Consider the following 24,211-nt stretch of genomic DNA (forward strand, 5'->3'; position numbering starts at 1 on the left):
ATACTTTAAAATCTATTATTTCCGCTACAGTGGACGTAGGCAAATTGCCGAACCACTTACGTATTGTCTTTATCTTGTGTTTGGGGGTAATTTTGGGTGGTTTTGGTACAACAATTGATATCAAAGCTTCAGTTTTACGCTACCTAAAAAATTCAAGTTGATCCAAATCAACTTTTGTTCGCACCAGGAGGTTCGTCTCAACAAGAGGAACACGTTGCCACAAACGACATCGAAAACGGACATCGGAGGAGCTCACACGCGCTCCTAGAAGGTCGGAAAGTGTAATTCACCCGCCAACGGTCGTCCAAAGGTTGAAGACGAGTGCAGACCATGCGCCCCCACGCGCTCCAGAGGAAGCCGACATGTGATTTATAAGCGCCCACGCTCCCCACGCGCTCCACTGGCTCTGCTGTTGTTCCTATTCAATTTGGACCGTTCAATATTTCAGATCTGTTTTGGGTATGATCTAAGCCATTCGGAATCCGATTTTAACGATCCAGTAGTGCTTTCCAACTATTTGGATCATTCTGGACTCATCCATACGGTTAAAATTTTGAAATTCGTTTTCCAGAGGTAAGTAATTTTTTATATGGAATCAGAATGAGAAATTGCAAGTGATAGGAGCTCTGGAAATGCTAGTAGATCTGGACATAGATCCATGGTGTCAAATGCTAAATTTGAAGTTGAGAAGTTCGATGGAACTAATACTTTTGGTATGTGGCAATGTGAAGTCATGGACGTTTTGTTTCAACAAGAGTTGGCTATTACGCTGGAAGAGAAATTGGAGGACATGACGGAGAGGGATCGGGACAAGCTTAACCAACAAGCTTGTGGTACAATCCGTTTGTACCTTACCAAAGATCAGAAATATTTTGTCATGAGAGAGACAAAAGCAAGTGAATTTTGGCGAAAATTGGAAGAAAAATACTTGACAAAAAGTATTGAGAGTCGTTTTTACTTGAAGAAGAAGCTCTTCAAATTCCAATTGCGAGAATGTATGTCTATGTCTGAACATTTCAATAGTTCCAATCAAATACTTGCTGATTTGCAAAACTTGGATGTAGAAATCCAAGATGAAGATAAGACTTTACTTTTATTAAATTCATTGTCTGATACGTATGAGCATTTGATCACCACACTTTTGTATGAGAATGAAAAGATTAGTTTTAACGATGTATCTAGTGTTTTGATAAATAATGAGTACCACAGAAAAGATAAGGAGGTACAACTAAATACATTAAATGAAGCCTTTACAGCAAGAGTGAGACCAAAGTCAAGGGATCCAGGAAAGAAGAAGGATTTTCAATCGAAAACACGGGCCACATCACATGCTTCATTAGTCGGCAGAAGACTTGCCAAAGATGAATGTGTCTTTTGTCACAACAAAGGGTATTGGAAAAAGGATTGTCTCAAGCTAAAAGGGCAACAGAAGAACCAACCCTCCATAGCCAATGTCGCCAACAGCGATGAAGATGCAGATTTTGCCTTAACAGGTTTATCATTTATTTGTCATTCTGATGAATAGATAATAGATTTCGGGTGTACCTATAACATGTGTCCCAATCGGGACTGGTTTACTGACTTCACAAAGAGTGATGAAGCAGTACTTATGGGTAACAATAATGCCTGTAAGATTCAGGGAATAGGTAGCATTAGGCTGAAGCTGCATGATGGAATCGTCAGGACATTGACAGAAGTTTGGTACGTTCCAGACTTGCGGAAGAATCTTATCTCACTTGGAACTCTGGATTCAAAGGGATTCAGAATCACCATAGAAGATGGAATTCTCAATGTGGTAATGGGAATTCAGTATGAAGGGCTTAAAGCGAGGAAATCTGTGCTTTTTGCAAGGAAGTACTGTTAGTGGAAGAGCTTTCCACAGTTTGTGAGAAGCTAGATGAGACTGATGCTGACACCACCAGGCTTTGGCACATACGAATGGGACATGCCCGAGAAAAAGCTTTGCAAACATTTATAAAGCAAGGCTTACTCAAAAGTGCCAAGACTGACAAACTGTCTTTCTGTGAAAACTGTGTATTAGGGAAGCAGACGCGAATCAAATTCGGAACCGCAGTTCATAGTACACGAGGGATACTTGACTATGTGCACTCCGATGTTCAAGAATGCATCTTTGGGAGGTAAACATTTGTTTATGATTATTCTCGTCGTGTATGGGTGTACACGATGAAGCATAAAGATGAAGTGTTGAAGATCTTCCTTGATTGGAATAAGATGATCGAGACTCAAACTGGCAGGAAGATCAAGTGGCTTAGATCAGATAATAGAGGTGAGTACACTCTAGACCCCTTCATGGAAGTATGCCGGAAAGAGGGAATTGTTAGACACTTCACTGTACAAGGAACACCGCAACAAAACGGTGTGGCAGAACGGATGAATCGTACTTTGCTAGAGAAAGTACGGTGTATGTTACTGGATGCTGGATTCAATAAATAATTTTGGGTTGAAGTTGTGACGTATGTCTGCCACCTCATCAACCGATTACCCGCAGCTGGCAATGGCGGGAAGACACCCATTGAAATATGGAAAGGTACACATGCTATTGATTATGATTCTTTACACATTTTTTTATGTCCAGTTTATTATCATACTAAAGAAAGTAAGCTTGATCCTAGAGCTAAGAAAGTAAAACTCTTAGGCTTTAGTATTGGTGTAAAAGGGTATAGACTCTGGTGCATAGAGTCAAAGAAGGTAATAATCAGTAAAGATGTTACATTCAACGAGTCTGAGATGCTCAAGTCACATGAGCATAAAGACTCCCATGAAGGCAGCCATGATAGTAAAGCACCTTGTGAGTCGCACATGAGCTTTAAACAGCAAGAGGTTACCATTTACTGTGATAGTTAGAGTACAATTCATCTGGCCAAGAATCATGTGTATCATTCTCAAACAAAGCATATAGATGTTCGTTTTCACTTCATACGTGAGATATTAGATGAATGGGACATTCTACTTCAGAAGATTGGCACTGAAGACAATCCAGCAGATATGTTGACAAAAGTCGTCACAGGGATCAAATTTTAACTTTGTTTGGAATTGATCAATATCTCACACTGCTGAGCACTTCGGGTGCGTTGGTGCCTTAAGGCACATTTGATAGCGAAAATCTCTCATGGCAGATATAACGAGTATTTCAAATAAGGGGGTGAAATCATTTGGAGGAAGCAACAATTTGTAGCAGCTTAATATGGCACACTTGGGTAGAGGGAGTGATTGTTAAATATCAATCTAAGTGTGAACAGTAGCTCCTCAACAGTCTTAGATAGCTGCTCCAAATATCTAGCTTGTCTCCAAATATCAAACTTGTCTAAAAAATATCAAGCTTGTCTCTTACAGTCCCTTTAATTGTTTGTTTGTCTCCTGAAGCTTCTCCTATAAAAAGGAGATCATTTTGTAAACGAAACAGTATCTGTGGGAAATACATAGAAGAGGGTCATTTGTAGAGATAGAGATAATCTTGTTGGAGTTTGTATATTTTGTATAAATACTTTGAAATGTACTGTTTCCGCTACAGTAGATGTAGGCAAATTGCCAAACCACTTACATATTGTCTCTATCTTGTGTTTGGGTGTGATTTTGGATGGTTTTTGTACAACAGCGTGAATGTATCTTGGTAAATTATGCGATTGCTTCTAATACTGTCAGAAGGGTTTTAAATTATTAGTGCAGATGGCTTCCACACTGATGTTGTGACAGATTTTCAATTCCAAACTTTTTGTCCACGTACGTATAAGATAATAGAACGTTCTTCTGTCGCATGAGATACCTAGGCTGGCTGAAGGGTATGTTTCGATGAACACTAATAAATGTTATTAAAAAATGTTTTTTTTCATTTAACCTAAACCAAAGAGAAGATGTGGAGAATATTGAAAAGGGAAAGGCAAATTTACAATGTTGACTACTTACAATAGGAATTTCAGCTCACGGATAAACAAAAATAATAATAATAATAAAAGCATTAGCAGTCCAAATGATAACACTGCTTTACAATTATGGAAAATAAATTCAAGAAAACTAATTAAAGTTCATATAGAATCTGCTTAGAAGATTAGTACCACACCTCACAAAACTTACAAACAGATATGCATAAAATAGTAAGACAAGTTCCTTAGTATCCCCGCACTTGTCTAGTCCTCATCGATATTGGCCTCTTCTCTATGTTTAAACCACGTGCATTCTTCCTACCAGATCCTTCTGCAGCATGTCCGACTGGGGGTCCAATGACTGATTTCAGCTTCAATCCAGTTTGAAACCCTGAAGGAATTTGGCTGTGAGATTGTATGTGGTTTTGTTCATGCTCAGTCTCAATATCACTCTCATCAAATTGCAGTTCCTTTTCGAAAGGATCGGCCGGAACAGTTTCATATGAGGATACTCTGGTCATCATCACAATGTCTTCTCCTGAATCTGAAGTCGCAGTAGACATCGACCTCTTAAATTCTGCTGCATTCTTCCTTCTCATTTCTTCAGCTTGATTTTCATTGCCTCGTCCAGTACTGGGACTATCGTGATCATCTGGATTATGGGGTTCAGACCGAGAGAGTTCCACAGCTGCTCTTGCAGCTGCTGCTGCATAAGCTGCAGACTCGAAAGCTGCTTGAGCTGCGTCAGCTACATCCCTGTATTTTTTTCTTGTCTTCATTGAATCAGAGAACCCATCATTTTTTTCTACCACTTCAGACGGAATTTGCGAATTATCCCCAAGCTTGGTGCTACCTGAATTGACAGGTGAGTTTGGATCGGGCTGGTTTTTATTCTTGTTCACATCCAAATTTTCCTGCATACATCAAATGACAAGCCAAACCCCATATGAGTTTCTTACTTTTCTACTATCTCGGCAGATTACGGTACTACTATTTAACTAGTATTTTTCTTTGAACTTTCATACCCCAGTCGAAATAGAAGCAGCTTCCTCAAGTTGCAGGACGATGTTGTTCTCTGATGCGATTTCTTTGAGAACTTTCATTCTATTCTCCAAGCTCGGTTGCCTTGTTGACAGTTTGAGTATCATCTGCAGGAACCCAATACAGATACAAGTTTATCACAACATCCCATAAAACATTGACAAACATACCTAATTAATCAGATTATGGAAGGTTGAAAACAATCTCAGAACTACTACTCATAGATTTTATCTATTATGTTGATTTAGTCAAGAAACATGAAAGTATACCTTGTGATTTACTCCACAGTTGTTGCGTAATTCTACAGCCTGAGAAGCAAACTCTTTGCCATAACGAGTTGTCAAAACAGCACGAATCTCTTGAAGCTCTGGGAATTCGCCGCATCTTGAAGCCGCATAGATCAAGCTCGATATTGCCTCCTTCAGTTCATCGGGGCACACTCTATCAAGAAAGAAGCATGACCATATCAATAACTCCATCAACAAACAGAAACAAAAATGCAAAAAGAGATCAATGAAAAGTACGAATGCAGTTTTGATCGACAGATGATCAGAAATGGAAAAGCAACCAACAAACCTTTCTTGTTCAATGAGATTGATCCTCTCAATCAAAAGATTGCAGTAACTCTCTATCATGACAAACACATCCAACATATTCTGTTCCTTGATAACATGCTCAACCTGTTAAACAAAAAAATCAAAAACTCTATATATAGTAAACAAAAGATCGAACAACTATAAACATGGAAGAAGATAGGTTAAGCCCTCTCCAAAGCAGTATACCAGAAGCATTATATCTTACACGAAGGAGAGCACGTTCATGGTGACCAAGCTCAAGGAGCTGAACGACGTCAGAGCGGGCATTGGAGCACTGGACTTGGCGCTTTTTCCTAAAGACGGCGAGGCGAGAGAGAGCAAGATTGACATGGGAATTTAGTTTGGAGGTCTTGAAGGTTCTACCAAGCAGAGCATCAAGCTTCTTTCCCATGCCTGTTCGAACGAGGAAAGAAAATGAAGCGGTGCTGGCAGTCCCAAGGCTCTGGAACTTGGAGGAGCTTTGAAAGAACTGTAAGCAGACAAACGAGACCAGGCTCGTTTGCTGCTTTAAGGGATGACGCGCGAGAGAGAGGAAGAAAGAGCAGGTCTTAGGCGTGACTATTCTGTAGACTGGAAGTGAGTACGTGTTTTATGAGCTTTTTGCCTTCAGAACGAAGTTATCTTTCATACGTAAATCGGAAATGGGAACGAGCGCCGAGCGGTCTTAGAACGCGGTTGGGAAGTCAATTTCGAGGAAGAAGAGAAGCTGAGCTGGCAAGGAAGGAATGGGTCCAGCATTCAATCCACGCGTTTGAGGAAAAGGAAAGTAGTATATACCATTAACTTAAGCCCGTATGGATACCGATTTCATTTAACTTCTCGTCGCGTCTATAAAATTTTTATATAAAATATAATAAATAATTTAATTTTTTTAAATCTTAAAATGATAATAATATTAAAAATTAATATTTTAATAATATTTTATTTAACTTTTAACTTTTATTTAAAATTATTATATCTTATCTCACTATACAAACAGATCTTTTAAGTACGACGGAGTTCGCCTTATCTATTGTCAGCCATGCTAATTTACCTCCTAATTAACTTTGTTTTCAAGGCTTCAAACTTCAAAACACCAAAATTTACACGATTTCTATTCGCGTAATTATTAGATGCTACCATACCAATACGTGATACTCATATTTTCATTATAGAATGTCATGTTAATTAAAATTAATATTTATTTAAATAATTTAATTACATGACGTGCAGTGATATAATGAGAATATCACGTCACCTACATTTCGATAAGAAAAATGATATTTACAATAATGTGTAAGTGTCGTACAGTTACTTTAAAAAAAATGAATAAATATGAGACCTACATAAAAATAAATTAATTTTTTAATAATAGATCTCACTCTTTTTCAAAACGAATGCATGATGTTTGCGTACTCCATGACTGTACGTAACATTACTCTTAAATTAAAATAGTTTTATTTGAAATTAGTAGCCTTTTAGTTTTTCAAATGTGTACTCTTCTGTTTTTTCAACTTACTTCATTTAACTTGGCAGTAAATGATTTTGGGTAGAAACAAAACATAGTAAAATGGTTAATGTTGCTCAACCAAGCTTTTTAAAATCTAATTTCTATTATTAACAGTACTTTTTGAATAGTTCTATTTAGTGTATGATGCCTCAACATATACTAATTTAGTCACATATTTTATTTTATATTTAATTATTTTCTACACATTGTACAAGTTTACACTAATTACTATTAAATGGAGAACTTGGTAATCAAGGAGAAGGAAAGTTTGATATATACATGGCCTTCTTCCGGATCATTAAAAAAATGTTTTATTATACATCATCTTATACCACACACCACACATGTTTTAAATTTTTTTTATTTTATTCCTATTATACTAATTGCGTTCTTCTACTTATCATTCATATACCACATATATATTTGGAAAGACAAAAAAAATTATGTATGATATATGGTGTAAGAATGATGAATATAATTTTTTTTAAAAAAATATATAATAAATAAAAGAAACAAGAAAGGTGAGACGGTATTATCAAAGAAAAGTTTCTACATTTAACAACAATTTAATTGCTACAGAAAATTAAAAACATTGAATGATTGATATTTTAAAAACTCTACAATACCATTCTTTAGAAGTATATCATCATGTAACCTCTTCGTGATATTACGTATAGCTGCTACAAGAAAAACACTTATTTGCAGCGAGTTATATGTTGTGAAAATGATCACTTCTTACTAAAACGAGTCTATTCTCAACGCAAATACTCGTTTTTCTTGTAATAATTACCTGGGCAATATTTAACTAATTAAGTTTTCAAAGCATGGAGATTAATTCTCCAAACTACCACATTTAACATCTTTTATATAAGTCTCTAAGATCTGACCACTTAAGATCGTGTTATATCACTTTTTATTTTATCTATCTCAACGGTTAGATTTTAACTATGAATAAATAATATACTGTTTACTAAATAGAATATACTGTTTACTAAATAGAGTATAGGAAAAATTAATTCCTTGTAGGCGTAGAAAAAATAAGTACAATTTTGCAACAAATGTGTGAACAACTTCAGTAATTTGATGATCATACTATAAAAGTAGTTGTTTGTGGGAGCTCGTAAGGTATGATTTTGCTTAAAAATAATTATCTCTTTCGATTGATTTTATTAAAAATAATAATATATAATAATCCCAACAAATACAAACCCATCACCATCGTCAAAACATGAAACATAGTCCCCAAATTTACGCTATCTAATTTTCAAAGAAAGAAGCTAATTTGTTCATTTGGAACCATAATTAAATTGCTCAAGCAAAGTTTTCGGCATCAAACACTTTTTGAATTATTTATTGCATAATGACTCAAGGTACGTTACCTTAATTAAAGAGTGCTGATAGGTTGCCGGCCAGTAGTGACCGCTGGGCATGCCCCTTAGGTAAAATTTCTCTTTTTAATTTTTTTCATTATTCATATTTTTTTAATATTTTTAAACATTCTTAAAAAATATATATATAAAAATATCAATACATTAATAATCACTTCCTTAATCAATAAGTAAAAAAAATTATAAATAAATAAATAAATAAATGGCATGAGCGGTCAAAATGGGATTGCATACTAGCATTATTCTTAATTAAAAGGAAGACTTAAGAAATCAAGTAAGTTCATGAGTAGAATACATCTTCTTCGGATCATTTATAAAATAAAATAAATAAATAAATAAATATAGATAAAATAAACAAGAAAGGTGAGACAGTTCTATCAAATAGTTTCTACATATAATGTACTCTACAAAATGCAATTCTTTAACAAGCTTTATAGAAAACTGATGATATGAGTGCAGCCGACAAGTGTTTATTTCCATTTGAACCTTTGAGAAGTTTCTCAATAGCTTCTCTAACCCAATATGGCAAGAAATCTGGAAAAACAAGACTACCTGTTCTCACTAATCCAATATGGTTTGGGTGGGTGATGAGATTAATCAAGATAATGAGTTAAAGTACTTATCAATCGCAACCTGCCTCAATTTTCTTCCTATCCAAACCTTGACTGTTTCATGGAAATTGTTCAGAAAAGCAGAGAAGGTTTTATGTGGGGAAGATTCTTATGAATGAAATCTAGAAAATGAAACCTATTATTTGAACAACAGAAGCCACCATTTTAAAGTCTACGATGGTTGCTTTCTATGCAAATCCAATTTGCCTACGCTTTCAATTGCTTGCATGATCCCATTCATCAACTTACCAAAATATAATCTTTTAGTTGATTGACTTCGTTTGTTTTCGTAAATGAGATGAGATAAGTTGAGTTGAAAGTTAAATAAAATATTATTTTTATTTTGAGATTTAAAACAATTGAACCGTTTATTTTATTGTGTAAAAATTTAAAAAAATAATAATAATTAATTTTTTACATGTGAAAGGTAGGGTTGGTGGTGAATCACAAACCGAAGAAAATGTACATTTAAAAACCAAAATAATGAAGACAACCGACAATCAAGAAGTTACTACTACTTACTGTCTTATGACTAACCTATACTGTATGACACATCAAGAAGTTCAACATGTCAAGACGCCTGCTTCTTGACGCTTACGTTTCCTTAGACCAATTAATCTTAATTTAATACTTTTCCTCCTCAAAGGAGGGCCAATCTCCGAAATTCCCAAAAAATAAAGAAAGCTTGTGTTCATACGTACAATAGGTCATCTTTAGAAGCAGATTAGCTCGTGCAACACATCATTGCTGCAGGGTCAGACCACAAGTTGTCAAAAGGACTGCCGGGACAAGATATTGCTACATTTTGTCCTTTTCATGGTTTTTTTAATTTTAATCTTTTTGGGGTTGAATTATGCATGATTTAGCGTGCCTGATTAAAATATGAATTAGAAACCGAGTGCAGTTACAGAAAAGATTGTTTTCGTAAAGGTTAGTTGTTGTAAGAAAATCTCCATGCTCGGAATTTGTAGAATTAGTAATGAACTCCTTGGGATCTAAAGCTTCATCAATCTGACAGAGGGGCCTGGTATCATCCTATATGAGAAAGGTTCAAAGAGTTGAAAGCCCTCAACTGGTCTATATTTTCGTCTTGCACACTCAATCTAGATGAATGTTAAATTGAATTAAATTCTTTTTAAATAGAAATAAATTAAGATAATAAAACAAATTTTATAAGATCCATCTAAAATGAATTTGAATATTAAGATGAAATTTTTTATGAAAAGTTAAAAAAGATTATAGATCCTGTTGAATTATAAAAAGTTGTGATCCCACGATTAAAAATATTTTAAGTTTAATTTAATAATTTGAAAGTTAAGTATTTAAATGTTAAACTCAACTTAAAATTAGACTGAACTGAGTGAATCACAGTTGAATCTATCAATCAAACGGAGCCTCAATGGAAAATGAAACGGTGAGATGAGCATAGACACAATATATATATATATATATATATATATATAGCAAAATGCCAAAATCAATTAAGAAATCGGATCGTACAGGTTAGATACATTTGTACAACAAACTTGGCAAGTGGCTCTGCAATAATAATTCTTCAACACGTTAAGTTGCCATTGCTCACACAGTTACAAGAATATGGAAGCTTTATTTTCCCATTCATTGGTAAGGAGAATGTTAGTCGCAAAGATTCCTTGGATGATATGAACAGTGAACATAGCTTTCTCCCTTTGCAGGATGAATATGGGTATACGAGCATAGCCCCATTTTTGGCAACATTACCACCATTGGCAAAACAGAAAATGGATGAACCTCCAATAATACCACTGCTATTAATGATATCCTTAAAACAATACCCAGTTCTAACCAAATAGTGAATACTACCAAAACCACTGACATCTTCTGAACTCCTACTAGAGTTAAACATCTGTTATGTCAAAAAGACCTGCAAACTTTCAACATCTATTGCTAAATGTGCAGGGGACATAATCAGCCAAAGAAACCATAAACCGAGAGAACCTAACTATTAGTGGAAACAAGTTCACCGCAGCAAGAAGTTGCGGGTGGGAGTTGTTATGCCATTGTTGAGTCATACTTAACTCAAATTGCCAGCTGGAATGGACATTAAGAATCCAACACAAGGAACCTATCACTTTCCCTCCCTCTATGGTACCAGTGGATAAAAAAAGCAAAAACCAAGAGAGAGATGCAAGATATGATAAAGATCTCCAGCTTATTAGTCTATTAGGTGTCGGCATCCATAACACATCGTGTCTATATATATATATATATATATTTATTTATTTTATAAGTTCATCATATATATATATATATATATATATATCTCAAGTTTAAAAAAAAAAAAAAAAAAAGGAGCTTTCAAGCAGATTATGGTGACACAGAAACAAGCCAATCCATGAGAAAAGGGTTTTACAAGGGCCATATCAGGTTACATGAAACACAATGAATATAGAAATAGAACTGAGCGAACTATATGACAAGTAAAATTTTAAATTATGGCAAAAGTAAACAAATATGACATAAAGGATAAAGACAGTTGTATAAAAAATGTGTACCATGTCTTGGAATAAATATGCCAAAAGTCAGAACTCACAGACCATATGGTGACCATGCTTACTAGAATATTGTGTTTATGCTTATGCTTACTATTTTTTCAACAAAATGCCTAAGGGGGGAAATTCTAAAGACTAGGATTCTTTGAAGCGAAAGAAAATTGAACTTCAGGTTAGTAGCATGTTTTGATATCACCTTTTCTAAGTTTTGCTATAAACATGTGCCTCAGCTGTGTCCCGTGTCCATTTCCATGGTTCCCATACCATCTTATCCTCTCATACTATGCTATTAACTACTCTTCTCTTCCTATATTCACAAATCTCAGGTGTTCACCATGGCATGATGCCAAGAACGGCCACTTAATCTCAATCTTCTCTTAGCTCTTTCAGCTCCAAATCATACCTTGCATCTCATTTTTTGACAATTTGTTTTTTTTTTTTTAAGGGCAAGTGTATCTCATACCTTTGAAGCCTTTGCACCCAACTGGTCCAGAGTTTTTGCCAACAATTGCCCCATTAAACCTACATTCAAACCAGCTGCTACCAGAACATTTATGAAAACTAATCTCTCCTCATGATAAGCCGTTAGTCAACCTAAACAACTAACAAATCCCAGCCTTTCCAACTTCCACCATTAGAACAAGTACAAAAATCACAAGCTTGCAAACCCCAAAAATCAAGCAGGTTTCCAAATACGTCCAACATAAATAACTCTAATCTGAAATCGTCACTTTTGTCATAAAAACTTGTTTTTTTAGTTCAATAGCAATAATGTTGAAGGTACTGTATTGAGTTTTGTTGATTATAGAAAGATAGTGCAAGTTAAAAAAGAGAATGCAGGATTTTTGTTCTTAACACCCGTCACCCTGTAGCATTGCTTAATTTCCCAACCTGATGTTACCCTCTCTAGTTCAAAATTTCAGGATTTTCTAGCCCTTTCTCCTTTTGATAGTCAAGTAGATTTTATGTACATGTCCCATGTACTGAAGTTTCTTCCTCTATTCATTAATAAAATCCCTACTTTACTTATCAAAGAAAATTTAAAAAAAAAAAAAAAAAAAAAAGAAGAGAATGCTAGTCACTAGAAGACTAGGGACGGTAGCTAACTCCATGGTGTACCACATGTTTGGCAAATTTGACTCCCAATAAAAATGAAAAACATAACGAGGGGGAAAAAACCATAATACAAACAATCATGGCTAAAATGAACAGATAAGCTATGCTACTAAAGAAAACCTGCATTAAGAACATATGAAATTAGGCGATCACAACCACAAAATGATGATGACAGAGAGACAAAAACACAATACACTGTAAATTCAAATATCTGCACAGACAGGAAAATCGTACCGTAAATCACCAAAACTTACATAATCGTTACAAGTATAAGATTTACTCTTTTCTAAACTAGAAGATTCACTCCTTTATCAATCACATCTTTTGCCAGACACGACACCAATCATGTCTCCATGATTTTGACTAATAGTTGTTGTCAGATGCTCAGAGAGCATACCATACATTCCAATCATGCATCTTGGGAAGCAAAGTTAGTATTCCAAATTTGTTGTGTAGGTAGGGAATGACATTTTAAGCTAAATCAATTCTGGGAAATGGTTATAATACCAACAAACAACATTTCAACTCAGGTTGTGCTATTTAAAGCTAGTTCAATTCTAAGATGGTACAGTTACCAACAAACAACATTCCAACCTTTATTTCAATCATAAGACAGAAAACAAGAAGTTTCTCAACAGAGAACCAAATTATTTAAAATGAACATTGCCCCTGTTAACCAATAAAAATCCCAACCACTCACGGTAACCTTTTGCTAATGGCTAGTTTAGATGAGGCTAAAAAGCAGCGATAGCAAAGGAGGACCAAAAGCAGGTTAACGCATGCTCTGAAACAAAGGAGGCAGATGCATGAATCAAGTGAGATCTTGGAACATGGGCAATGATTGGGTCTAGGATTTAATCACCACTCCTACCTCTTCTTTTGACCAGTGATTATATAGCTCATATTAGTCTTCCTTACACTGGAGCCTCTAACTTACATGCAAGAGGATACAATCACAGACCTTGAAAGTCTTGGACAAGATTGTAAGGTCGAAATGTATAAGAAAACGTTTATCAATCAGAGTTATTTCTTAATTTCAGTAATTTTATAAAGTTTTCAATAATATATACATTAATATTAGTCAAGAACCAAAAGGGGTTGCACCTTATACTTCAAGGCTTATCCCTTGGCTCATAATGAGTAAATCACCACACCTTGTGCTTTCACATTAGAAGGCATTGATTACAAATCTAAAACAACCATGAAGTGCGTAATCACTTTGAAAAAGAGTGGGATCCACTATTAAAAAATTAATTTTTTTCATGTGGGTCTCATTTTATTTACTTTTTTCAAAGCGATTACGCAACGGTTGCATAATTCACAATTACAAATATATTTTCTCAATCTAAAATTATACAACACAAAATCAATTCATGGAGCATGCCAAATATCTAGAAGGAAAAAACCATGAATAAAAAATGAAAATTACAAGAAACCAAACATCATAAACCAAAGATTGTGGCAAAGGGGAAAAAGATAAAACATGAAAATGGAATTAGAAAATATACTTACAATGATTACAGGAGCATCCGGTACCCTGCAAAGACAAGTAAAATCAATAAATTGAATCTTTTCAACAAAATACAAAAGTACATAGCCTTTAACCTGGTGTAAAAGGAGAACGGCAAATTATGAACAGCACTACTCACCAATAAATTCATTTTCATCAAGACTGCAGCCGTAGACCTCCAGTGCAAGTGCCTCCAGAATGACCAGACTATGAATCAGATGTAATGCAACTTCATTAAATATTGATATATGTAAAGATATAACAACTAATACAAAAATTAAAATTAGAAGTGCTCAACACAAAGAAAGCAACCTCTGAAAAATTATGACACATCTATTCTAGAAATGTCACATCACTGGACCGCTGGCACACATCCAAAAAGAATCTGGTAGCACAGCTTGTTAGCACATTTTAAAATTCAGGCGCGAATTTTACTAATCAGATTATATATATACGTTTCAGATTGCTGATACAATACTACATCAGACATATAAGTACAAATAGATATCTCCCACAAGCATCCCATCACAGCTAAATTTGTTTAAAAATATATATTTTCAAGGATTTCCGTTTAAATCAAGCAACTATTTTCAAATGGTGTAGGATTTACAATTTGAAACATAATCAAGATATTAACTTGTAATGCTGTCACAATAATCACCCTTAAACAAACCAAGGTACCTTCTCCTGGGTGCCTTTTAAGCATCTAAGCAGTGGAGGGTTGCCTCAAAGAAGTGGTGGACATCCTGAATGAAACACTAGATTAGACTCACCAGAAGCCAGATAACTCAAATAAAGCACCACAAGACAAAAAGTATACAAATTAAAATTTGAAGGGGAAAGAAGATTCAGTAAGCCTTTAATTTAGAAACTAATACGCAAAATGAGGGATTGTTAAGCAGGAGAAGTGCTATACTTTTGGAAAAGAGGAACTATTAAAACTGTAAAAGTACAGTATAACAACTCATAGGGCATCGATACACCTATGTGCTTATTGATTTTCCCACAGATTCATTAGAAACAGTCAAGATTAAAGTACAAAATACAATCATTGTAGCACAGATGAAAATAGACAAACAAATTTTCACAATGGCCATAATCAACTATGATTACAATTGTAAAAACGCCTTCAGCAAGTTGTCTTACGATAGAAACAGTACAATCCACGAAAGAACCCGCCAGCAAAGTGAACTCCAGACCAAACATCACCCCATTTTGACTTCAACCACGCCAAAACTGTGTCGAAGTTCTTAGGCCAACACAGAGAAGACAGATAATGCCCAGTAATTAGAAACTCAAAATAAATGAGGCTATAATGTACAAACATCTAGCGGAACATCATTTCTGGAGTCATAAAATCAGCAACATTGTTCACTTGCCCGTGATGAATGGATGGGTCAATGCTTGTGACACTGTCATCCTTTTGTCTGGATCCAACACAAAATTTTTTTCTAAAAGGTCTTTAAAATTGGCTAACATCTTCGGATCCTCACCAGGAGAGCCTGTAATAATTGAAGAGATATCTTTAGGCTTTACATTGAGAATTATCCGCTTTATAGTCTGCAAGGAGTGGAGTCAAAAGTTCCGTCAGCATAAAAAGTAGATATGAACTCCAATCTGGTGAACCATAGGTGCCACGAATGACAATAAATAGATAAATACGCCTAATACAAAATTTATACCTTTTTCGTAACAGGATCATCTTCTGTAGCATGAAAATTCAAGTCCTGATCAAAATGGAGAACCGTAAATGCTCCCTGTATAAAGAAAGCCAACATAGAAGATATCGGCAACATATAAGTCAAACGTCAAGATACCAATGTAGCACCTATACATGAGTAAACTACAGGTTGTATCTCCAATATCATAAATAAAATCGAATACTAGCCTTGCGGAGCATCTTCTTTGGGAAAGGGCCCTTCAATTCCATTTGAAGGTGTAGCATGTCATTGTTTGTAGCACCTGGAAAAAGAACCTTTCCCGTATAAAGCTCATACAAACAGCAACCCACTGACCAAATATCCAATGGATGATCATAAGGCAAGCCAAGAACTGCAATGGAAACATATCAGAAACATATTACTAGCTTTAGACAGTTAGACAAACAGGAATCTGCGACAACATGTTCAACAGCCATGAACAGCCCTTTCCTTCGTTTATAAAATAAATGGATTTAATAGCAAGTTTTCACCTTAAACACCAGACTCATTGACACAATCCCCTAACAACACTCTAATTCAAGTACATTTGCAATGTCTCCCATCCAAATATACTTATTTTGGCATTGATTTGGAAAGTAAGGTGGATTGCAATTTGTGCTGTGGGGAACATTGCAAACAACCCTGATTTTTTAGAATGAATTGCAGAAATTAACCCAAATAATTAATATTGGTCATCCATAGAACTTACTTATTTCAGGGGCACGATAAAAGCGGCTTACAAGGTATGGCGTAATTTCATTTTTACCAGCAAACATAGCATTGCCAAAGTCACAAAGCTTCAGCATATTTTTTGCCTCATTTACCTGGAAAATATAAAAAATAAAAATGGTTTGAAAAATAAATAATAGAAGAACCAGAGAAATCATTAAAAGTTGCCAAAAACTTACCAGCATGTTATCCGGTTTTATATCACAATGAAGAACACCACAATTTCTCAGATGCTTCAGGGCAATAAAAAGTTGTTTAGCATATGCTCTCACAGCAGTTAGCTTAAGGCCAATATTGCGCCCAAACTTCTTTAAAACCTCACGCAGATTCATATGAAGAGATTCAAAAACTAAGCAAAGATGATTCCGGTACTTGAAACTTGAGATAAATCGAACACAATGGCGCTTGTCATCTGGATCTGCACCTACTAGTTTCTTTAATATGACTAGCTCCTCCAAACCAGCCTTGTACCTATAACGTATAAGTCAAGTCCAGAGTAAGTGCCAACACAACAAGGCCAGACTATTTAAAAAAAAAAATCAACCAACCAAGCACCCATGCCAGTGGGTGGGAAAACTATAGCTCACATTGTATCATTACTGCGTATAATTTTTATTGCCACTTCCCCCGGTTCACCATTACCAGCCTTTAGATTCTTTGCACGAACTACAGTAGAAAATACACCCTTGCCATGAGCAGCAGTAACTTCATATCGGCCATCAAGTATTTCACCAAACCGGTAGCCTGGATATGAAAAGGGTATTAGTGCATATATATATATACACCTACAACACATTACTTCGAAGGGTTTTAAAAGCTTTTCTTCTAAGATGGATAAGAAAAAGGTTGTTCTCTTAATCAGTCCACTTCCAAAATGTTGCTCAGTAGGAGGGTAAAACAAAGCAATTAATCCATTAATGATGCTGTAGGAGTTCTGATCTTCACAAAATTTAAACTTAAAACCAAAAAAGTGGTGGATAAGCCCGCACAATCATATAACAATGCACAAAATGTCTCGGGCACAAACAACAAAGGAAACACAATGAAATGGGAAATATGACCATAGATTCACTTAATACTTTGAAAAAACTATTTACCATAATAACCCTCTGCATCATCCCAATTGTCACGAAGACCACTCCTTTCAATTTGTAAACCATCTCCTTTGCACTGCATAGAACAAAACTTAGTGTGGAAATAGACATATATGATTAATATTGATACTCATATTGTCTCACTGCTCGAGAAGCATAACAAAAACAGGTCTAAAAAAATAACATATATATATAAATAGAAGTACTATTCCTTTAATATTAAAAAAATGAGAAGATCAATCAGGTAAACAAATAACTGCGATCATTAGAATAAAATTCAGCATGTGCACAAAAAACAAATTCATGAAACAGAAAGGCAAAAAACATGTTATATTACACAAATAAGAAGATCAATCAGGTAAAGAAATAACTGCGATCATTAGAATAATATTTGACGTGCACGAAAAATAAATCATGAAACAAAACAGGCACAAAGTAAAATTTAAAATGTTAACAAATTGCTAGATTTATTCATTCTCTATGCAGACCACAATATCCTCCAAGGCCCTTAACAGCCATTTGAACCAATAACATGCATATATAATAAGGAAAAAAAAAACCCTAGGGTTGGCTCAAGTGGTAAAGGCCTTGAGCTTGGGACTCCCCCTAGGTCTAAGGTTCAAATCTCTTTGGGTGCAAACAATCTCTAGAGGCCATCAGACTAGGGGATTTTTCCCTTGAATTACCCGAGGTGCACTTGCAGGAAACTCCTTGCCGAGGGGCAGTGCACCCCCGGAATTAGTCGGGACACTATTCCCAACCATCCAAAAAATAAAGCAGGGATCCAAAAAGGAACATTACTTAACTACACTCCCAACTATCCAACCAAATGAGCTGCAACGAGGGACAATATACATTGTCAGATAAGGTATACATAACCATGATGAAACTTACCAATTTGCGAACTCCTGTTGGTGTCTCACCAAAAATATCATCACAGAACTTGTCATCTGAACTCTCACTCTGCACAAATTAACAGGAAGAAAAGGCATATTAACTTAGCCAACCCCCTAAAAGTGAATTTCAAATTTTCGAATGTTCAAGAGAGAACCAAATTGCCAAAAGCATACAAGATTTTTCCACTATATTAATACCATGTTGAGGAGATGTCATAAAAAAATACATCCCAAAAACAGATGGATGCGAATATTATCCTTGTATTCATAGATCACTGTAAGTTTCATAGAGAAATATAAATTATTTCAGAGAAAATGAAGATACCTTCGGAGTGCCCTCTCCAAGGCCCCCAGCACCGATAGTCTTCTCCAAAGCAGCAACCCCATTTGGAGGTGATTTCCCAACAGAAAATGATGGTTCAGTGACATAGACATCTAACCCATCACTCCTACCATCACCAACTTCAGGAACAACATCAGTAGCAGCTACTGATTGATCAGGATCATGTGCAGGCTCCTTATCTAGCCAACAAAAATTATGTTTGCACTTAGGAAGTAACACAACGTACACCACATAGTAAATATTTCATTTGGTGAAAAATATTAAGGAATATGCTAAGGATGTTTATAAACCAAAATTTTCCTGGATTTGTTATTTGTTCAAAATAAATCTAAACAGGGTTTTTACTAACTCTTTTTCAGGAAATCTTGGACTCCAAAAATGACAATCATAAAAAGTGAGAATAGTCCAAGACAAGCACGAAGAAAAAAACCAAAACTAACAAGACCAATGATAGTTCAATTTCTGTTGTGGTATTAAGGAGCACCAAATTTTTAACCCTTAGGGGTTGTCTCAAGTGGTAAAGGCCTTGGGCTTGGGGGTATGCTCCACCAGGTCTAAGGTTCAAATCCCCTTGGGTGCAAACAATCTCTAGGGGCCATCTGATTGGGGGATTTTTCCCTTGAATTATCCGAAGTGCACTTGTGGGAAACTCCTTACCGAGGGCCTGTGCACCCCTGGGATTAGTTGGGGGACGCTGTTCCTGGACACCCAGTGCCAATCAATAAAAAAAAAAAGGAGCACCAAATTTTTATCACTTAAATTTAATTAAAAAACACAAAGGGACACAACCCAAGTACACATGGTGAATACAAGAGAGAGCACCCAACTAGAAAGAAGAGGGAAAACCTGGAGACAAAAAATCAAGATAATTTGAAAGGCCAAGGCTATTATGGGCTGACATGCAACCAAAAAGGTTTCTAGCATTATAGATGTAAGCTCATCCATCATCTTCTCTGAATCTTTGAAATTTTAAGTGTTAAAATATAAACTAAAAATTATTAAATTTACCTATTCCCAGCTGCTTAAACTTTTTGAGAGAATTGGTATTTTTTTTTATATATATAAGTAGACAATAGGTGATTTAACACAATATTAGAGCAAAGCTCTAAGTTCAAACACCAATTCCAACACTTCACCCTCATTTCAATCAAATATTCCACATCTTGAATTCACTTAATGTCTAGCCCACACATGATATAGAATGTCAGAATATAAATTAAATGATTACATTTACCTCTTCCCATCAACTTGAGTGGATTAAGATCCAAGTTGAACAAGCTTAAGTCCAATAAACAATATCAACCTTTAGTTGATATTGATCCAAGCAAAGCTCTCATGACTTGTCAATATCCTATATCTAAGCTTCTGGTGTAATGAAATAGAAAAATGAAATGTTAATTTGATACTAAAAAGAAAATCAAAGTACCTTTCTCTATATTTTCTGATCGTGGTTGACTCTTATATTTTTCAAGGATGGCTTGTCGTCGCCTTCTACTCTCCTCCTTGATTCTGTTGAGATCCTCCTCTTCCTGCTCACCAAACTGCAACGCAATCCCTTCTTCGTAGTCTCCTTGTTCATCATCATGTCTGCATCCAATAATCGAAACAGGGGCATCAATATTTGTTTTGGGAGGGGGCTTGACTTGGCTAGAATAGACAAAAACGAGTACCTCCTCAGTTTGCCTCTATTTCCTTCCAATGAATTACTCCTAGAACCAGAAACCTTTGTTGAATGCGCTTTTTTCGTTTTGTCCTGGTCGTAATACTTTTCATCATGTCTCGAATATCTAGGATGTTTATATCTATCTCCATTCTCATAGCCATCCTCAAGAAATTCATACTTCTCCTTATCCCTCATAATGCTCCTATCCTTATTCCTATTTCTGTCATTTTGCCTCTCCCTATCGTTCTCCCTCTCCTTCCGAACTTTGTCCCTATCCTTCTCCCTTTCTGTGTCTTTAACTCTGTCTCTCTCACTAGCTTTGCTCCTATCTCTTTCCTTCTCCCTTTTCCCATATCTATCTACCTCCATGTCTTTGGTATTTTCCCTTTCCTTCTCCCTTCTATCCCTGTCCACCTCTCTTTCCCTACTTCTATCTTGTTCTATCCGCCTTTCCCTATCCCTATCCCTACTCCTTTCCCGTTCTTTCTCCCTCCTTTGAGCCCTATCCATCTCACTGTTTCTGATCCTCTCCCGTTCCTTTTCCTTCCTCAACTCCCTGTGCATCTCCCTATCCCTATTCCTCTCTCTCCCTTGTGTAACCCAACTCCTAAGCCTGTCCTCTCCAATATACCTCTTGTAACTAGGACTACATTCCCTTTCCACATCCCTGACTACATCTCTACTATAATGCCATCTGTCCTTACTTTGCCGAGCCATCCTTTCATCATCAGAGGCATACGCAAACTTACCTTTATCAGTAGATAATGAGGCACCATGCTCGTAGTAACGTTCTTTTTTTGAATGAGCCTCCTCCTCTTCTCTTATGCTACGGGAATGAGATCTCTCCCTAGCATGATAAATTGACCTAGATCGGCTCCTGGTACGAATTTCCTCATGGTCCCCTATGCTTTGAGAGGACGAGTTTCCCCGAATGCTTAACTTGCTTCTATAAACCTCGACCTTTTCATCATCATAATTAGTATTTTCCTTGCCAATTCCTTTAGAAGGGGACCCAGACTCCCTCGGCCACATCTTTTCATCTTTGTGACCCAAAATTCCATTGACTTGGCCCCTTGAGCCATATTGAGGCTCAACACTTGAATTTCTAGGAAAAGAAACCTCATTGCCAATCTCAGTACCAACACCACTACAGCTATAAGCTTTGTCTTCCTTATCGAATTTGAAATCAGTCAACAAATCTTCTTCATTCTTGTCGTCCTCCAGTGTCTTCATATTTCTACCCTTGTTCCCTTGAATGTCTTCTTCGAGTACACCAACTTCATGATCAGACGAGCCATGCTTAGCACGATGTCCCTGGCAATTTTGAAAATAACTGACTAAGTGCACAAACTAAAAGGGCATATCATCCGAATAGAAGAAAACAAAAAGAACCACAGTTACGCTAGAAGTAAAAACATGTAACCAGATCTTACAAATTTAAAATGTAAGCCATCAGTCTCCACTGAGATGCCTAGGGGAAACTTCTTTTGCAATTCACTCATGCTCGTCTAGTGCAAGCAGGTTCTTTACATAACGTAAGAGATACTGACTCAGTCACTCTAGCAAGCTCTCGAGGCACAAGATTTATTATGAAATCCAATAATCACAACCACATAAACTCCTGTTGGTCACTGAGAGGAGGTAAAAATCTTGAAAACCAGTTTTTTCTTTTCACAAATTCCGTTGAGCGAAACCCATTCAAACAACCCAAAGGCGAATTTTCTTTTTAGAAATCTCGATAAAAACAAAAAAATAATTACAAATCTCAAATTCCTCAACTTTCTCAGCAACCAAACAGAAAGAAAATTAAAAGTTATAAAAAAGAACACTAAGAGATAAGGGCAATCAGAACACACCAGATTTCGTTGATCCCATTGAGAGTGAACACCAGAGGTTACATTTTTCCGAGACTCTTCGTCCGACTCAGATTTCCTTTCCGCAATCTCCTGCTCGCCACCACCGAAACCGAAACCCTCCTCTTCAAGAATCTCACCCTCCTCCACATCGTCATCGGGGCGAAAGTTACTAATAGCCACTGGAGGAGGAGGAGGAGAAGGAGAAGCGCGATTGATATCGTCACCCTCACGTTTGGTTTCCTCTTCGCGTTTCTTGCTGCGGTGGTGATGCCGGTGGTGACGATGCTTGTGGCGCTTAGAGGACCTCTCGGCATCGTATTCCAACGATGAAGACCTCCGGTGTTTATCATGGGATTCGCTGGCCATTGCCAATCTAGAGTTAGGGTTTAATTTTGGCTTCGCGTTTCTAAGAGACGGGACGAAGTGGGAAAGGCTGACAGGGAATGTGAAGTCAGAGAGACTCAGAAGTGTAAACAATGACGCGGTGGATATTTCTCAGAGGAATTTAAAAATTAAAAACAATTATTCGTGATTCGATGTACGGGACTGCGGGACCAACACCTTCTACTCTTATGTATATTCAGCCGAACGGTTTAAATTTTATTAGATCTGTTTATATATTAAGATAAATTTAAATATATTTATAAAAAATTAAAAAAATATAAATTTTACTAAAAATAATATTGTTTACTTGACTTTACGCCGGTGCAAACAACCGAAGATGCAGCTAAGTATGAGCGGGTCCTAGGAGTTATGCTTGCCGATATCTTCATTGACAGAGATCTCTGGCAAAGCTTTATTATGGAGCTCTATTTTGGGGATGAATGTTGTGAAGAAGATGATGGATTTGTGCTTTTAGCATAAGCGCTTTTTTATAGAGGGAATGGGATTACACCAAGTGATCTATGACGATACTCCACTCACTATTTGATTGAAGTAAGAGTAAAAGAAGCAGTGGTTCAGTTTGACCACGAGTTAGAGGTGAGCATAGCTGTTTATTTACCATACCGATTGCAGGGGATGTAGATACACCGTGTGAGCACACTGCTTGCAGAAGTTTATCTAGCATGTCAATCTGTCTCTGTTCCCATTGTTCCATAGTCATAACAGGATAACTGTGTTAGCAACAATCTCTAACGTTCGATGCAATTCGATCACTGTGTGGCTGGCGATGGTCCAAAAATGATAAATATTTGGGTTAGTATGAGAGACAAGTCCAACATATACAATAACCCAAGCTAAGCTTCAGCTTCATGAGGACATTTTTCTCGATTTTATTCGGGTCTGCTAGGGATAATGAGATTGGGGAAATAGATGACTTTTTAGGGGAAAGAGAAATATAGAGAGATGGAATAATACGAAATCGAATAAGTTACTTTTGTCAGTTGTGGGGCCTGTGAAGTTTAAAATTGAACTGCATTTAGTAAAAGCTCGACTGTGTGTTTGGATGTTGAACGAAATTTGAAATTGAACTGCATTCAGATACTTCCAACATCCAAATGAGCCCCTTAATGTTTGAAACATAAAAGAATTTAAAATTGTAAAATCCCCATCCATAATTTCAATATTAATTTCAAGTGCAAAAAAATATTAATTTCAATATTAAATATAAGAGATTTATATGTTAAGTTTATCGATTATAATTATAAAAAATCTTAAAGAAAATAATTAAGATCTTATTCTTAAGAGAGAATTAGGGTATAAGAGATGGAAAATGATAAGTATAAATTTGCAACTTGATAGATAAATATGATATTTATGAAAAAA

General features: G+C 36.0%; 2 protein-coding genes across 10 annotated transcripts; both read right to left on the bottom strand.

Moving 5' to 3' along the window:
- Window positions 1-4,001: 4,001 nt before the first annotated feature.
- Window positions 4,002-6,127, bottom strand: LOC109020447. The gene is made up of 5 exons (XM_019002906.2): window positions 5,724-6,127; window positions 5,499-5,602; window positions 5,192-5,363; window positions 4,907-5,029; window positions 4,002-4,795 (listed from the first exon to the last, which is right to left on the bottom strand). The coding sequence occupies exons 1-5, from the start codon at window positions 5,907-5,909 to the stop codon at window positions 4,127-4,129; spliced, it is 1,254 nt and encodes a 417-aa protein (XP_018858451.1). The 5' UTR covers window positions 5,910-6,127; the 3' UTR covers window positions 4,002-4,126.
- A 5,480-nt stretch (window positions 6,128-11,607) lies between these two features.
- On the bottom strand, window positions 11,608-22,933 carry LOC109020444 (serine/threonine-protein kinase prpf4B-like). 9 transcript variants are annotated; one of them, XR_002000932.2, is made up of 16 exons: window positions 22,445-22,933; window positions 20,596-21,902; window positions 20,352-20,512; window positions 18,908-19,104; window positions 18,581-18,649; window positions 17,690-17,762; window positions 17,180-17,336; window positions 16,772-17,063; window positions 16,573-16,687; window positions 16,052-16,215; window positions 15,846-15,920; window positions 15,657-15,723; window positions 15,310-15,412; window positions 14,845-14,909; window positions 14,303-14,370; window positions 11,608-14,190 (listed from the first exon to the last, which is right to left on the bottom strand). XR_002000932.2 is itself a non-coding variant. In XM_019002903.2 (13 exons), exons 1-13 carry the CDS (start codon window positions 22,808-22,810, stop codon window positions 15,369-15,371), a joined length of 3,087 nt encoding a protein of 1,028 aa, XP_018858448.1. In that variant the 5' UTR covers window positions 22,811-22,933; the 3' UTR covers window positions 15,097-15,368. The 9 variants fall into 9 exon arrangements, 2 of the variants coding, with proteins under 2 accessions (XP_018858448.1, XP_018858447.1); XR_004801688.1 differs by adding an exon at window positions 14,476-14,548 and having other exon boundaries at window positions 15,310-15,723; XR_002000934.2 differs by adding an exon at window positions 22,022-22,112 and having other exon boundaries at window positions 15,310-15,723; window positions 22,445-22,560.
- Between the last annotated feature and the right edge of the window lie 1,278 nt (window positions 22,934-24,211).

Source organism: Juglans regia, chromosome 6, assembly GCF_001411555.2.
Source record: "Juglans regia cultivar Chandler chromosome 6, Walnut 2.0, whole genome shotgun sequence".
In the NCBI taxonomy this organism is placed as follows: domain Eukaryota; kingdom Viridiplantae; phylum Streptophyta; class Magnoliopsida; order Fagales; family Juglandaceae; genus Juglans; species Juglans regia.